The sequence below is a fragment of the Triplophysa rosa genome, linkage group LG7 (genome assembly GCF_024868665.1).
Source record: "Triplophysa rosa linkage group LG7, Trosa_1v2, whole genome shotgun sequence".
NCBI classification, from domain to species: Eukaryota; Metazoa; Chordata; class Actinopteri; order Cypriniformes; family Nemacheilidae; genus Triplophysa; species Triplophysa rosa.
The window spans coordinates 2,396,373-2,413,680 of NC_079896.1; the positions used below are offsets into that span (position 1 = coordinate 2,396,373).

A 17,308-nucleotide genomic window follows, 5' to 3' on the forward strand; every position below is an offset into this window, starting at 1 on the left:
CAGCAATATGTGGTACGTTTTTACAAAGGAACCACAGCTTCTACTATTCATCAGAATGTAAACAATAAAACAATCAAGAAACACAAGGAGGAAACAATAAAGGGCACTTCCTGTAATTCAGTCCATTAGCATCACCAAGGTCATGGGTTCAAATCTCAGGCTATGCAGATAATTCAGTATAATATCAATTTACTGTACTTATAAGTATACAAGTTTGTGTAATGTACCACAGAACAGATTTTACATTAATAATATCGGGATAACCTGAAGTTGGGAGGGTTTCTCCAAATATAATCACTGTGATATTGACACACAATCTGTCTTCATTGCTGAAGAAACCATTTATTTTCTTGCACCACAAATAGGCTAACCAAATAACAGATGACCGTCCAGTATGTGTACGGCCGGTGAGAAGGGTTACCATGGAAACCATGTTGTATAAGCAGCAGTGGGTGTTGGTGGGAGTGGGTGTGGCCAGAAACCTTCATCAAGGTCGAGTCTGAACAATAGAAGGAAATGGACACACACACACACACACACACACACACACCTTTAACCGAAGACACTGAAGTGAGAAAGAAAACAATAACAGGATGAAATTCCTCCAGCCACAATAACAGATTTAGCACTATAAATGACAGAATGCAATGCACAGAAATGTATAATAGTTATTATTATGACCCTTTAAATGTTCACCATTAAATCCATTTCAGTGTGTATGATGGTTTATATTGTTTTTTATGATGGAAATGTTATTCTTAGATTTGGATACGTGTGAACAAATAGATAACCTATTAAATAATATATATTTTATAAATACTATAAACGATTTGTATTTGGAAACTAAAATATTGTATAAATGCTTTGTTGAGGTCGGTGTAAAATCAACCACAAACGCAATCGAGCAGGCGCGTTCCCGCACGTGGCCGTGACGTCACACAATGGCAGGCTCAGGAGCAGCACTATCCGTGTGTCGCGCGGGAGCTGCTTCTGCTCTTGTGTCTCCGCCGCTTCAACATCATTAAAGAAGCGCGTCGATCGCGGAGGCGTAGCGTCGAGGCTCCTCTCACAGGTGAGATCTACACTGTCGTCAAATTTATCGAGGCAAATAAAGCCGATCGTTTTCGCTTATATTTCAATCGTTATCTGCGGGATTGTTACTGAGGTATTGTGTGGCTGTGTTGTGCAGCGTTGCCGGTTGTTATGCGCGGGAGACATGTTGCTATGGGCGCGTTTGTGCCGCGGGAGCGCGCGCTCTCTTTGTCCTGCAGCCGCAGACAATAGAAGGCAAATATCTGCATTCTGCACGAATGCATGTGTGCTTTACTGCGCGGGTCTGTTAAATGAGATTATATTGAGAATATATCTACGGGGCTCATTGCACAAATTGTGTTTGTTGAATAGAGACCACAATATAAATTCTAATGGTTATTTCTATATCTATTACAAATGCTAATATGACCCATCAGCTGTTTGCCATTGAAACCATTTCAAAATCCCTGTCTAGTGAGTTTTGGGTATTGTTACAGTGGGATGCAATGGTGTTTTCTTTGGTTCCCAGATAACATCCCACAAATAGAACGTAATACATTACCAATGCAATTTCAATTATAACCATTAAATCCATTTGAATTTATGTCATATTTTCTGTTGTTTTTTCCTGCAAGGACATAAATAAAGGGACAGACTGTTCAAATTTAGCATGAGTGATTTGAATGGCATAACTCAGATCTTTTGCTTATGGAAACATTTTTTGTAAGAGATACATTGAGATGAGCTGACATTTGATTCCGAGTACAATTTCATGTTAGACTTAAAACTCTGTTAGGGGTGTGTTGAGCATGTGTGTGTTGTCTGTGTATTTGACCTACCGCCCCACTGAATAGCGTGGGATGTAGCACATTTGTGGTACATAATGCTCATGTGGGCAGTACAGAGTTCTGAACATGATTACACAATCAGATTTGATTTCTACTCTTTTAAGAACACTTCAACAGAATGTCTTGTCCTGTACAGAAATGACAAGGCAATTGAAGATCGTTTCATTGCTCATCTAAAAATTGCTCATGTGTCTTAGTTTGTGCACATTCTAAGTACATAGAAATGATTGAAGCACAACGTATCAATTATTGAACGTACTTTGTATCTTGCAGGGAAACAAAATGTTCTTTATCGTTTGGTTTCTCTTGAGGAACAGCAAATGAAAACCTTTCATTTAATTTGTATTCAAAAAGTCTCAAACTGTGCCCAGATCTGCAAGGATAACAAAGTATGCGGCCAAATGTCAAATATCTCATTTCAAAGTCCAACGTCATTTCAAGACTAAATGATCTGACCACATTTGTTAGATTAAGAGCTCATTCTCCTAATGAAATCAGTTGCTGTATTGAATGTTGTGTTTATACTGTGAGAGTCCAGATGTCGTGGGATTAGCCAGTATTATCCCACCGGTTAAAACACAGCAACAGGTGTTGTTGCGTGTTTGTTTTGATGTTGTGAGCGAGTGATGTGCGTCAGTAAATCGTGCATGTGATGATCTACAGGACGAGACCAGCGATCATCTGCTGTGAACTCGGTGATAGAGACAAAAACAGATGAAGCTTCAGATGAAACAACAGACGTCCATTATGCTCAACATTTAGATATCAAAAATACTGTGTTTTCTAATCTTTAAGAATTCTGTAAAAAAACTCACTGTACTGCTGAAAATGAGGTTCACACAATTCAGAGAGTGTACGACACAAATAATCACACATTATGAGCTGAATCACTTCTGCTAATATTTCCCCAAAACATTTTTTTGTATTTTTGGGCTTATTTGATCATGTTTCCGGCAAATTCCTCCAATGCAGAAACAGAACGCAGGTACCATCGGGGTCTGTTTATGAGTCATTAACTAGCTCCATCAAAGTCATTTCGTCTGTTGTGTGCCATCTGTGAGCTGCTTGTTTGTTCTTTTCTTCATCACTGGCAAACAGACCAGGCATCAGTCCACAGTCTCTTCCACATGAGAGAGAGATCTGAACTTCAGCAGCTGTGATGAAACCTGCCAAACCATATCATCACCGTCTAAAAACCATGAGCAGGTGCTTTCACGCTCTTTCTCTCTTACGTGCGGGCCGGCGGTGACTATCGGTCGTATTTTCTCTTCTGGCAGATCCGATCTGTCTGTCGTGAGCCGTGAGGTGAATCGGATTGATGAGCTTTTCACACAAAGAAAACCAGAAGGGATAAAGTTCTGTGGAGTGAAATCTGTTATCCTGCTCACTTACACTTTTTACATGTCTCAGAGAGAGCAGATAAAGTCCTAATATATTAAAGACAAGAACTAAATGAACCAAAAAACTTTAAAAACTCCTTTCTATTGTCGTGACAGCAGCTGCTGATTTTGATGTCTTTGCAAATCTAAGCACAGTTTGAGACACCTATCAGATCACCCTAGATGAGATGTGAGAAATGACTAATTAATATACATTTATGCATTTGGGAGAGACTTATCCAAAGTCATTTCGTATTGAACCCACAAACTTTGAACCACTAATGCAATACTTTACAAACTGAGATACATTTACACTTTTTCTCTGTAGTAATATCTCCATTTAATCTCTCTGCTGTCTCGGAGAAGAAGTGTTGGGATGTCCTTTCATTGTTTTGTCTACACTCTTCAAAAAAAGGTGCTTCAAAAGGTTCTCCGATGCCATAGACGAACCTTTTGGTTCCATAAAGAACCTTTAACATCTGAAGAACTTTTCTGTTTCACAAAAGGTTCTTTGTGGCAAAAAAAAGGTTCTTCAGATTATAAAAAAGTAAGAAAGAGATGGTTCTTTAAAGAACTTTTGACCGAATGGTTCTTTGTGGAACCAAAAATGATTCTTCTATGGCGTTTCTGTGAAGAACCTTTCAAGCACTTTTATTTTTAAGAGTGTATCGGAGGAGAAAACTCCTGCGTGGTCCGTCTGATCAGGTGACATAAATGTGTGTCACAAGTTGATTAATCCTCAAACTATTCCAGGCTTTGAACAAATTTACAAAACGGGCAAATCCTGGCGATGAGGATTATGACACTGAGTGTTTCATTTACTGTATTTGAGCTGTTGTGAGTCTACAGAACAGCACCGTAGTCAAAGAAGGATTTGATTTTGAATTCTTAGTTATATATTTTAAACAGGAGGCTTCATAGTCAGTTTAAGATGTAGTTATACTGTAGTTCACTAGATGACGGTCATCTCAGGTGCCGGCGAATCTGGATATAATGGAGTATCCCCGCAGCGTTCGCCCCCCGCCGCTTCCTTTGTTGTTTGTCAGTGGTGGCAGCTGCCCAGCCGTGCTGCCCTCCTCCGGCCCATCTTCCTGCGGCAGGATGCTGGGCTGCGCTGACGTTCCTGTGCCGAGCGTTCTGGCTCTCATGTGTCTACATGCCGACGAGATTACAGGCACGCCGCTAGCTCGAAACGGCCAGCTGCCGCTTCCTGTCCTCTGCGCTCAGAGGAACCAGAGCAGGATGCCGTGGGGACGACCGCTCGGCTCGGGTAAAGCCGCTGGACGTGCCTTGGCCAGGTAGGACCTTTTGGGCCACTGGACTGCTATCTCATTTTAAGAGCTAAGGATTTGGGTAACATCCGGACAGCTTGAAGTAAGAGTTTTGGTGTATTTAACAGTTCAGTGAGGTCTGGAGAGCTTTAGAAACTAAAGTTTAAGTGGGATTGTTTTCTTGTACGGTAGTTGAACTTGGTTATCTGGTTGGCGGTTCACATCACTTAGTTGTTGAACTCTGCAAGAAGCTTTTAAAATGTAATCTGGATTAAGACTGAAATCACAACTCGGATTACACACTCTCGGTCTCAGCCTGAGATAACACTGTATGCATTCTCTCCGAATATGACATCTGATTGAGAATTATACTTTATTCATCTATACACTACACGACAGATTTTGCCCAGAATTTCAGTCTGGACTTGTTACAGAAAGTCTGCGCTAGTCTGCAGATTTTACCGCGTAGTGTGTGATGCCCTGTTTTTCTCTGTGTGTAATGTCTAGCTTTTCAAAAATATGTTCAGATTTTAAAAGTCTTCCAGCCTTTACATGTGTCTCCTTTTGAAATGTAGACCGTTTTAGCAATAAACCTTTTTTTTGGGCCAGCTTTAACTGTAAAAACAATGTAATGTGACATTTTAGTTTGTTATAGTAGATAAAAAAAGTACAAGCTACATTTCCGTTGTATTTGTGTATATATAATAGTGACCTGCATGTGAAATGATAACACTGAAAATATTGATGTTATATAGTGTATATGTAAATATATATACACAGTATATATGGTGTAAGTGTTTCTTTTTTCTTTTTATGTAAACGCATTGCACAACGCATTGTGATATATAACAACAATGAATGTCATGTGGAGATCGTGGGGGGGGGGGGTCGGGGGGGCTATCAGGTTTAAAAATACTCTTGACAGCTCTTCTGTCTTGAGGGATAAAAACAAGCTTGAATTTCTTCATTCCATCATGTGCTAGAAAAGAGCCGCAGGATACGACTGTAAACACATGAGCTGGATTTCATTTCCCTATGGTTTACATTGGAGTTTTTGCGATTGTAACACTTTATATAATGAAAGTAGGCCTACAGCAAGATTGAACAGAACAATGAAACGTGTTTCTGCGTCACACAACTTCCTGTTCGCGTTTGCCAGGAGATTCTTCATCTGTGACAGATTTAATGAGATGACAGATGTGTGTCTGCACGGCCCGCCTCTGTGTTCATTACTGGGAGGAAGACATATCTGCGTAAACATGACGACAGCGAAAGCTATGATCATGATTAGATCTCTATGTTTCCATTTGAAGTACAGAGAGTACTACAAAAGGTAAAATGGATTGGGAGGTCCATGTGAAACATGCACGGATAATGTACAAGATCAAGCACAAATGTTCCATCAATATTCAATTTTCATGAATATGAATTCATTAAGGCTGCATGCATAATAATACAAAAAGCATTTTTAAATGCTGTTGACTTTCAAGAGTAAAATGTGTGTTTGTTCCATTATAGCTCAGGAGATTTGGTGCATTTCCCAGTTGTGATGTTTTTCCAATTGCTTGGGAAAATAAAAATAGCAACAAATGAGACAATTGTTAAAATACATGAAGAGTATGTATGTGTAAACTTAGTTTGTAGAGGAAAGATTTGGATTTGGGTAAATTTGATGAGGAATGTTTGAGTTCATACATTGACTTTTTGATTGATTGTAGACAAATCTGAGCTCAGTTTGTTGACATCTCTTCTGAAACTCTAGAGGACACATTTGTGACATTTCTGGCACTTTTTCTCACGAGAAATATCGGATACACACAGGAGACTTAAATAGACAAGAGTTGTACTGAGAAACAAACATGTCAGTCATTTTCTTAGAGAATTTTCCATGTCGAAATTCGATATCTAGTCCCCAAGTCCAGAAACCAGAAGATCTCTGTGCTGATGATAAATTCATTATAATTATTGTGTCGAATAATAAAGTCTGGTCAGAAGTCGCGGCAAGCTTATTTTTAACACGTCTATTGTGTTTATTTGTTTTTGTTGTGTGTTAAGTAATGAATGGCATCTATTGTTTGTGGGTGTGCACCAGATGGGCGGGTTTGGATGTTAATGTGGTAGTGCTGGTTTTATGCCCCCAGCACACACACAGAGCGATCGAAGAGACACCAGTGAGCAGCAGATGAGAAGAAAACTGAGACAGTGTTGGATTTTCTGTAATTATGAGATATATTTGACCTTTGTGGGGATTCACAGGATAAAACCGTCTAGAGCTGGAGACCATGGACATGCAGGAGCGATAAGTGACCACATGTGTGTTTGAGGAACAGTGTAAATAATCAAAGAGAAGAATGTGAAATCGATGCACTTTATTCATCCGAAGCGTCAGCCGCACGCTGTGAGAATGTATTTTATGAATATGGCGCCCAGAGAGGAGGCTGTGCGTTTGGTGCGTTCTAAACCCGTCCTGCGCAGAAAACAATGTCCACAGAGAATGTGTGTCTTTCACCACCATCTTGACCCGTGCTCGACCCGTGGTCATCCCATCACCAGGTACAGATTTTTGCCTGAAAACCAGATTGATGAGTCTTTCAGTTATAAAGTAATGTCTGTGTGCGGGTTAAAATATGAAACGCATTATTCTTGAGGGTATAGATGTGTGTGAAGAGGTGTAAAATTAGCAGCATTTAAGATGTTTCCCAGTATGTTTTTTAGATGTTTTCTAGACGTTTGTGCGTTGTAGTTTAACAGATGGACATGCAGGATATCATGGAGGTTTTTCTCCAGGTGGCTTCATAGAAACTTGATTTTCCTGATGGTTTTTCCCAGTGAAACTCATCGGTTCGTGAAAGGGTCATTTGGTCTGTAAACTCCAGGTGTTAACAGGAGGTCTTTCATCATAATCTAATGTTGCTTCATCATGACTTTATTATTAATAGACCTACATACCTGAATGCAAGTAAAACAGCTCTTTAAAATGATCGTTGATCATTAGAACACACGTCTAAAAGTCCCCACGCGATCAGATTTAGCAGCAAAAAGTAATTTTATTGCAACAGTCGACTAGCTTTCGGTTGTGAGCTGATGGTCCATGATATATAGAATGATACTGCATTCAAATCAACAAAGTCTGATTTTTTTTAAGTGCAATAAACTGCTACTTTACATTTACATTTAGTCATTCAGCAGACACTTTTATCCAAAGCGACTCACTTGAAGTCAGACGTCCAACTTAGAAAGTCAAAATTCGCAACTCTGATTTTGCCCGAATGCATATGTGATGGCAGGTGATTCTGCGAGCAACCATTGAGGTTAAGGCCTGTTCACACCGACGATAACTACAATGTTTTTAAAAGTCGTTCCAAAATTAACAAAATAGCATATAAAAACGAATAAAAAAAAACAATACGGTTGGGATCACTTTCATGTTTTCATTTTTTTACAGCTGATAGAAAACAAAACATTGACAGCCAATCAAAAGCCTTTTTAGATTTGAAGGACTCACATTTAAAATGTGAAACATAACATTATAATCTGTTGGTGTGGACGCGTATCGTAATATAATCTTTATAGTTGTTAGACCCGGCTTTGTCGATAAACATTAACCAATAAAATGATTAAAACGAATATCAGCAATGACATCATATGATAATTAAACCTGTTTGTGAAAGGCAGGTGTGTAAATCATAAATGATATCATGTGATGATCACACCTGCATTAACAACATTGTTTATGCTCGGTTTGGTTACCAGGAGACACAAACAACCACAATGCTAACACTAATGTATCCATTTCGCTCGTAAACACATCATCTTCATAGCGTCGGGTAGTGGAATGTCTTCACGAAATCAGCCAGAAATGTTTCGAATGCGGCCTCATACCACAGAATTCATGCATACTGAACTCACGACCCGGGGGGGTTGATTCATTTTTCTCTAGGTGCTGTGAAGCACTTCCTCATATCTTCATGCTTCATCTCAGGAATGTCTTCCGTGTGTTTGTTCCAGGGACTCCAGCCTCACCGCGATGAATGTTGAGTCCTGGGCGGAGCCTCGGGACCCGCAGCCGGACTCAGCAGACGCGCAGACAGCGCAGCCCGACAAAATATGTCTGGAGTCTTTCTGGAGTGAGGTGGAGAACGTACAGCAACACATCAGCGACTCGGGGACGGAAAGCAGCAGACGAGACTCGCGACAGTCTGAGGGTGAGACGCAACAGCCATTTCATTGCTCAGTTGTAGCTCAATTGAGAACTCCGTTAAATCTCCCGAGTTCTGAAAGTGCAAAACCTGAACAGTAAAAATGTCCATCTGGGCTATTACAAAAATGTGAGGATGTATGTGTGTGTCAGAGGGGGAACAGGAGGAGCTGTGGCTGCAGGATGCTGGTCTGTCTCCGCTGGAAACAGGTGAAGGAGAAGAAGTGGATAAAGTGGTGTTGATGTCCACGCTGACCAGGACACAAGCCGCAGCGGTTCAGAGACGCATCGATTCATACACCTGCTCACTGCGCAAGAGAAACAAGACGCCACCTCGACACGTCAAAGACATCTTCGATTCACCTTTGACTCAGGTAATATCACCTGCGTTTCTGCACACAGAATGTTCTGCTCAATCATTTAGCCAACCGACGCGCTTGTCTCCCATGTCTAGGCAGTTTAAGATCACTGTTCAGATTTGCAGATAAACTACAGAACGAGTGGATAGATGTCACAGTATTTGTGTTACGAGCTGAAAAAGTCACTCGTGTCATTTTGGAAAGCGGAGATTACAGCACACACAAGACAGATGATATCAGTGATGTGAAGCTTTAAATAACAGCGTGTGTGTTCGTGTGTGTTTCTACTCAGTCAGCAGTGCCTGAAACAAACAACAGCGACACAAACATGGAGAGCGTCACAAAGACCCAGAGATCAGGTACACACACACACACACACACACACACACATGTACAAACTGTATATTCTATTCCCTAAACGCTTTTTTTGACATTTTCAAGCATCATTTAGTATGCTTAATAATCAGTTCACATTGGGGATGTGACATTTGGTCCCCACACTGAAAAACACTCTCTCTGTCTCAAACACAAACTCTCTTTTTTTATTTACTGTATGCAAAAAAAATAGAGAAATGCCCAGTCTAGAGTTATCAAATAAATCTGGGGGTTTTGACTAAGGACAGAAAACCGCCACCAGCATCAGCCTAGCAACCACTCAGCATCTCCATAGCAACACAACATCCACAACACTTTTCAGCATCACAACGCGTTTCACACAGAAAGCATCTCACTTTAGAAAATCCTTAAAATAATGAACGTATGTGCTTAAATATTCATATAGATTCATATGGATTATTACGTTAGAAATAACGTCTGTGATCGTAATGATATGCTTGTGTATTTTGGAAACAGAATCCTGTGTAATATAAGCTGCATATCCTGACCTTTCATAATAAATAATAATAATATAAGAACATGTGTGTTTAATAACATCAAAGAGCCTCAAATTCAGAGAAATCTTCTCAAGATCTGTAGGAGATCTTAATTATCAGTGAACTCCATTATGATGCTGAGAAATAAATGCAGTGTGTCCCTTTGAACACAAGATGCAATTTCCTGCCTTTTCATATGGAAATGACATTCAAACGGATCAGAGCCTCGACTGCCTCCCGCTGTCTGTAGAGACATTAACACTGCATGTGTGTGTGTGTGTGTGTGTGTGTGTGTGTGTGTGTGTGTGTGTGTGTGTGTGTGTGTGTTGTAGCTGTCAGTGTTCAGGAGTGTTCAGCCCAACAGAAGGACGAGATATTTATCACCGATGTGGCGTATTGTGAGCAGGCGGCCATCTTACTGAAACAAGCCAAACTACCACAACGCAACAGCATCCAATGGAAGAGAGATGATGGAATTCTGCCGGTAACTGACTCACTCTCTCTGTCTCTTTACATGTTCGGTTTAAAGCTTCTTTATTGGCATGAATGTGTGCAGTTACAATATTGCCAAAGTGTTTTACGTGTACATTTTCAACAAGTAATGAAAAGAAAGATACAATATCACAATGACAACAGCAATACGTTGCTAGGTAAAGGAAAGAAAAATAATCAAATATAAAAAGGACTTTTAACATCACATTTTGAACAGCAAGAGAAAATAAATAATACTGTATGTGTAGATGGATTCTCTCTCTCGCCCGCTCGCTCTCTGTCGCACTTTCTCTCAGTCTTTCTCACACCCCCCTCACATCACATCACGTCTCTCTCTCTTTCTCTCTCTCTGTACATTTTTTATTTAATAAAATTACATTACACTTTATTTGCACGATTGTGTGTACTTCAAATATTGCCATAACCAGTGTTGGGTGTAACTAAGTAATTAGTTACTGTAATTTAATTACTTTTCCCTTGAAAAGGTAAAGTAAGGCATTACTCTTATTTTTTCTGTAATTTAATTATAGTTACTTCTGATGTAATTAAACTAAATACTGTGTGTAATATGTGTGTGCAATAGTGGAATTGACATCAAAATTCAAAGTCTAACTTTAAAATCTGTGCTTTAATGTATATTTCTCACATTTGTAATACTTTGGTCAGTTTATAAGAGAACTTTATGTAGTTTAATATTATTTATTTGAATGAATTAAATAAGCCGTTTCATGTCTATCCTTGAATTTTAACTTTTAACTTTAACTAATGGAGGTGGATATAGGATATAGAAAGTAATTAGTAATAAGTAACTAAATACTTTTTGGTGCGTGTAATTTGTACAGTAATCTAATTACACTATTGAATATGTAATTAGTAACTAGTAATTAATTACTTTTTCAGAGTAACTTACCCAACACTGGCCATAACATTATCTAAAACTAGAGACACAACAATAAAAGAACATCAAAAAATAAAGTGGAATTTCAAAATAAAGTGCTAGCTGTGTGACCAAAAATGTAATAAAAATGTAAATATTGCTGCTGTCCTTCTGAATCCTCGTATATCTTCAACTTGGTGATTTTATTTTTGTTGCCATAAATCATTATTTTATGTTCATCGCTGGGTTTTGGAAATGTCTAACCAATAAAAAGTATTAACAAGTGCTTGACAACTTTGACAACACAGTATTGAATCATTATGTCATTAAAAAAATGTTTTCATTTCCTGGGAAACAGCAAATTTGGACCTCCAAGGTTTTGGAAGGACAGCGACGATATAAAAAATGACTTTAAAACATAAACGATGTTAAAATATCGAATATTCAATACATGAATAAAATATATTCATGCGTGTGAAATGTCTCTCTCTCTTTTAGAGGGTGATCTGTCCACAGTGTCGTTTGGGCGTGACGCGGGTCGTGGATTTGTCCCAGCAGGACTTGAAGAAGGTCCGTCAGTTGGCTCTGATTGACATGACGGCTCTGTGTGACCTGCTGGAACTCGAGGTCAAACGACACAAAACGTGTAAAAGGAAAATCGCCGGTGAGTTGCGTGTGTTTGCATCGTCGATGTGTTTCCGGTCACCGGCAGTAAACAGTGCTCACACAGTTCTTCTTTCGCTCAGAGAGCTGTTTGTTCGGTGTCCCTCTCGCCGCATTGGTGGAGAACGATCAGAAGATCAAACCCAACACTCAGATCCCTCTGTTCCTCCAAACGGTGAGGACTTTTATTTTATTTTTATATAGCAGTATAGGCAGCATGTGGTGCATAATGTAAACAGTTTGTTAGTTTGCTTATATTTCATTTGTAAAATCACAGTCTTTATTGGTCACTTACGCTCATGTGTCTGATGTGTGTTGTTGTTTTTTCATCTGTTGTAGCTTCTGTCTTTTCTGGAGAAGAACGGTCTTGATTCGGAGGGGATTCTGAGGGTTCCAGGATCTCAGGCCCGGATCAAAGTCAGTTGAACCTCATCATCACTTCAGCTTTGTGTTTGTTTTCTGATGTGATGTGTGTAAAGCTTGTGTTGTGGATAAAGCTCATGGGGTTGGTGGTGTGTTTGCTCTAGGTGCTTCAGCAGAAGTTGGAGAAGTCGTTTTACGGAGGTTCGTTCTGTTGGGATGAGGTCAGTCCGAATGACGCCGCGGCTCTGCTGAAGAAATTCATCCGCGAGCTGCCGGCTCCACTGCTGACCCCCGAACATCTGAACACCTTCAGCGCTGTCAGGGGTGTGTGGGCGCATGTGTGTTTTTGCATGGAGCATCTTTAAAAGAATCTTTTTTTGTTGAAGCTGTTTGATTTTTGCTGTGTCTTTTTTTTCAGATATTGCAGAACTGAAGCAGAAGTTGCATGTGTTGAATCTGCTTGTGCTGCTGCTGCCAGAACCCAACAGAAACACACTCAAGGTACAAAATACACAGAACATGCACATAACATATGAAAAATAATTTGTGGCATTGATATTAAGATGGAGCGAGTTTTTACATTTTGAGAAAGAATAAGACTAGACAGTTTATATAAACGCACAACAATAATCTGATTAATGGTTGTGATGTGTTTGTCGTCAGGCGCTGCTGGAGTTTCTCAGTAAGGTGGTTTCTCATGAACGCAGAAACCGGATGAATCTGTGGGCCGTCTCCACCATCATGGCTCCAAACCTCTTCCTTCATAAAGCAGTGCCCAGTAAACTGCCAGTAGATGGTCAGGAGAAAGGTCAGGCCGAGCGGGCAGCGGACATCATGAGACTGCTCACACGATACCAGGACCTGCTGTGGACGGTAAGAACTCAAACTATTCATGTTCTCCTCCACCTCAAACATCTCTCAACAGGTTCTTTCCCACTAGCGAATGAGATCTCTCGAACCCAGATAGCACAAGTACATCTGTAAGATGTCAGCTAAAGATCTGGAGGTCTGGAAAACTATACTGTATACTCCTACTATACTGTACTGTACTCTACTTTATAGTCTATACTCTTGGTGTACTCTGTAGTGTTATTATAATCTATAGTCTTACTATAGATTGTACTATTTAGTGTTCCATAGTTTCACTTGCTGTAATCTGTACTCTGTACTGTACTGTATAGTATTACTGTACTCTGCTTTTTAGTCTATATTCGATTACCCTGCTATACTCTATACTCGCACCGTACGCTGTAGTATTAGTGTACAGTATAGTATAACTGTAATCTGTAGTCTATATTCTTACTGTACTTTATAGTCTGTACACTTATTGTACCCTACTCTTACTGTGTTCTATTCTCTTCATGTATGTCAGCAGCAGTCAGCATATGCATGCTTTTAGTTACTCTTCAGGAGACATGTCAGACAAATTTAGAAACGTAATCGTTAAACTCCGTCAGGTCTCCCGAGCTATAAATGAGCAACCTCTGAGCAATGAAAGTTTCCTGTGGGTTTGTTCGGGAGTGTTTGGATCTGAAGTATCTCGTCTTCTGTAGGTGCCAAACTTCCTGATGAGTCAGGTGAGAAAGCTGAACGAGAACAGCAGTCGACGCTATCAGTTCTACGACAAACGCATCAAGAACCTGCTCAAGAAGATCCACACGGACAGCAAAGACAAACCCGACAAAAACTCAGCCGAGGTGAGTGAGACAGAAAGAGACGGAGGGAATTAGAAACTCTCGTCTCGTGCTGACAGATTGTGAGCGTGAGAGGATTAAGAGATAGAACCGATCCCTTTCTTGGGTTTATCTCAGAGCTTCACCTCACCTGAGAAAGTCACGATCGCGCTGAACTCCTGCGTTAACGTTAGTGTCCTCGGCTGTTTCTGTCCACATACTGATTTCGATAAAAGACAGAAGCGTACAATCAATGTACAGAATGTGGACAGGATGTTTTTTTGCTAATAAGTGAATCTATTAAAGATATTAAAAGACAAAGTAAGACATTATGTTGTGCTTACAGAAAATATTTATTTTGCATATTTTGCATTGGGTCATTTTTTCATAGAAATTGGCTTCAAATATAATTTCTTCTTCATCATCTTGTCTTGATTTTCAGTGAAATGTGATCTGGATATTTTTGACATTTTTGTGAGATTTGTCCTCATAGATACAGTATGGCTAATGGTTATTAATGTGTGCGTGTGTGTAGCCTCGTCGTACAGTAAAGGTCCAGCTGGGAGATGTGAGTTTCTCAATGGAGTTTCATCTCACCATACATTCTCGCGCCTCAGACCTGATGTCACAGTTTTATAAAGAACTGAACACCTCTGAAAATGGCAAGGGTTTGTTAAAAAGGTACGAACACACACACAAATAAAAATTCTCATACCATAGTCAATTAATCATACTTTAGCTAAACAAATTATTTTTTACCTATTTGTCTCATAGAAATGGTTCAACAACTCCAGATTGTGCCATCTATGAAGTGGGTGGAAATATTGGTAAGTTGGTGGAGATATAGAATCCGTAATTGGTCAATATTCAAATATATATCATTATATTTGTAAAAAAAAAAGTGCTATTATGTGTATCAGAGACAATAAAGTATATTTAATTTTAAAAATTACGTATGTGTTGTTTGTACATTTTTAACACAACAACACATGTAATTTTTAAAATAAAATGAAATATACTTTATTTTCTCTGATAGGGGCATTTATAGTGGACTCAATAACCCAAACATTTTTCGATGTAGCCTGATGCACAAAAAATGTTTCTTAAAAATGGCGTAGCTGATATTATTCAGTTTACAGCTCTGGGAAAAATATAAAAGACCACTCCAAATTTACCTTTATTGATTTCCAACAAAAGCTGAAAATTCAGAAGTCACGTACCTGACAGCAATGTGAAAGATTTAGGTTAAAAACTAGGGGTAATCCACCAAATAAATTTTTTTATATATTCTTATACACACGTAAAACGTGTTAAAAATAAATATGAAATCGTTTTCTTTGCAGCATTTGAGGGCATCTGTCTTTTTTGGTATTTTAACCAGTTTGTCCAGTTTTTCTTTTCTTTTTTTAATCAAGAATTTTGGAAGAAATGTCTATTTCATAGATGAAGCAAAAAATATTATTTTACTTAAATTCCTTATAAATAGTAAATTGGTCTATAATTTTTTTCAAGAGCTGGAAACAACTGGAATATAGTATTGACCAATCAGCATCCAGAACCAAAATTACATTTGATCATTTTTATATTCTAAATGTCTAAATGTTTTTTTATGGTCCAGGTGAACTCTGTGTGGATCCAGAGACGCATTTATTTGACCTGTACAATAACAACCCCAGTGGAGAATGGATTATTAAAGTGAGATCTGCCAGCAGAGGGCAGTAGAGACACAGAGGAGATGAAGATGAGACACAAACTCCTTCCTCTAAATCCTTCCTTTCTTCTGGGCTACAATGTGAAAAAGACATTTTGACAGGTGAAGAGTCAAACAGGCCTTGATTGTGAGATCGAACTTTTGACCAAGCTGTGAGATTTTGAGAAGTATGAATCGGACGCACAGGAAGTGATGTCATAAGCTCTACACCATTAATGATGTAATGAAGCTGGACTTCTGCATTTTAATAGGACTTTTTTTCTGTGTTTTGATGCCGACCTCGGATTGTATGGCACTATTAATGTTGTTTATTTATTATCCGCTAGCGCACAGTTGTGTTTGTTGTGCGATGAATGTATTGCTGAGGTGTTTTTTTGTACAGATTTGGTGCCTGACAGTATTAAATATTTCAATGGATAGAATGTGACTGTAGAGTTTTCTGGCTACGAGACGTCTTTTGTCATGTAAAGCTAAACAGACATATGGCATTTAAATGACTGTTATTGTACAATTTTGATGTGTGTTTTTGTGTTCTTTTTGATACACTAATCTCAACACACACACATTGATAGACAGTATTGTGTTTCTCACAAATGAACGTGTGAATGTTAGTGTAATGATGTATAACATCAGTCACACGCTGTCATGATTCTTCCTGCTCGACCAACTCACTGATACACACACTTTTAGACAACACAACGCACATTTATTGTCTGATTTGTAAACCTACTGGTTTACATTTTGTCATAATGAAACATCACATCTCAGCAAGTCACATAATCTGAGTGTTGACATTACCGACCCGAGCAAGCACTTCATGACTTCGGACAAACCCCAACAGAAACGGCACTCGAGCAGCATGTGTCCTGTCCGCGACGTGTTTGACATTTCTACACAATACACGGGCTGTGTCGTTCTGCCATGTCTGCATGTCACAGCTGGTTGGTCAGGGACAAAGACGCTGGAAAAATCTTCTGTCTGCAGGAATAATCAGATGTAGGTCACCTCTGCGGCCCGCAGAGCCCGGGGTCCGCCCGGGGCGAGAACATGGACCCCTTTATACCCGCTCACATACTGTATGTGTTATAAACACATTCATGTGCAGTCATTTTACGCTGGAATATTTCCTGCCAACCTTTTGTACAAACATGACTGTATTTGTGCTTTTCAGCCACATGAACTCAAAGTGTTACTCTTCTTGAAACGTTCAGTGTTTGATCCTTTATCTATTTCTTCAGCAGAATGTGTTTGGTTTATAAATGAAAGCTCTTTTGGTGTGAGCTATTAGGCTTGTATGTGATCTTTGTGGCTTTCGTGAAGGCATTTGTGGATGTGATGTAATAAATGTGACTTTGATTTGATATGAGTTTGTAGGGGATTGAGATCTTTGGTGTGTGTGTTTGTGTGGGGGGCAGATGGACAGCCGGGCTGTGTGCATTATCTCTGTCAAATGTGCTGTAAAATGACAACAGCACCACATCAATACTATCAGTGTCACCCAGACAGGGACAAAGCAACATGTTCACACGGTGATTCCTCTCAACGGGACCATTCTGCTGTAGCTGTGTAT

At 39.3% G+C, this 17,308-nt stretch overlaps 1 protein-coding gene across 3 annotated transcripts; it reads left to right on the plus strand.

The window, feature by feature from the left end:
- The first annotated feature begins 930 nt into the window (after nucleotides 1-930).
- On the plus strand, nucleotides 931-17,104 carry LOC130557093 (rho GTPase-activating protein 40). 3 transcript variants are annotated; one of them, XM_057338563.1, is made up of 15 exons: nucleotides 931-1,072; nucleotides 8,539-8,735; nucleotides 8,882-9,102; nucleotides 9,380-9,446; nucleotides 10,292-10,443; nucleotides 11,827-11,992; nucleotides 12,075-12,166; nucleotides 12,331-12,408; nucleotides 12,519-12,678; nucleotides 12,773-12,855; nucleotides 13,018-13,227; nucleotides 13,908-14,051; nucleotides 14,563-14,708; nucleotides 14,802-14,854; nucleotides 15,646-17,104. In XM_057338563.1, the coding sequence occupies exons 2-15, from the start codon at nucleotides 8,558-8,560 to the stop codon at nucleotides 15,747-15,749; spliced, it is 1,854 nt and encodes a 617-aa protein (XP_057194546.1). In that variant the 5' UTR covers nucleotides 931-1,072; nucleotides 8,539-8,557; the 3' UTR covers nucleotides 15,750-17,104. The 3 variants fall into 3 exon arrangements, with proteins under 3 accessions (XP_057194546.1, XP_057194544.1, XP_057194545.1); XM_057338561.1 differs by lacking the exon at nucleotides 931-1,072 and adding an exon at nucleotides 4,238-4,557; XM_057338562.1 differs by lacking the exon at nucleotides 931-1,072 and adding an exon at nucleotides 6,677-7,083.
- The last annotated feature ends 204 nt before the right edge of the window (nucleotides 17,105-17,308 follow it).

Excerpts from the sequence above, each read along its gene's own strand:
- LOC130557093 (XM_057338561.1), top strand. The coding sequence starts at position 4,253 with ATGGAGTATCCCCGCAGCGTTCGCCCCCCGCCGCTTCCTTTGTTGTTT. Across the intron at positions 13,228-13,907 it reads ACCAGGACCTGCTGTGGACG|GTGCCAAACTTCCTGATGAG; the intron begins GTAAGAACTCAA and ends CGTCTTCTGTAG. Across the intron at positions 14,709-14,801 it reads GGCAAGGGTTTGTTAAAAAG|AAATGGTTCAACAACTCCAG; the intron begins GTACGAACACAC and ends TTTGTCTCATAG.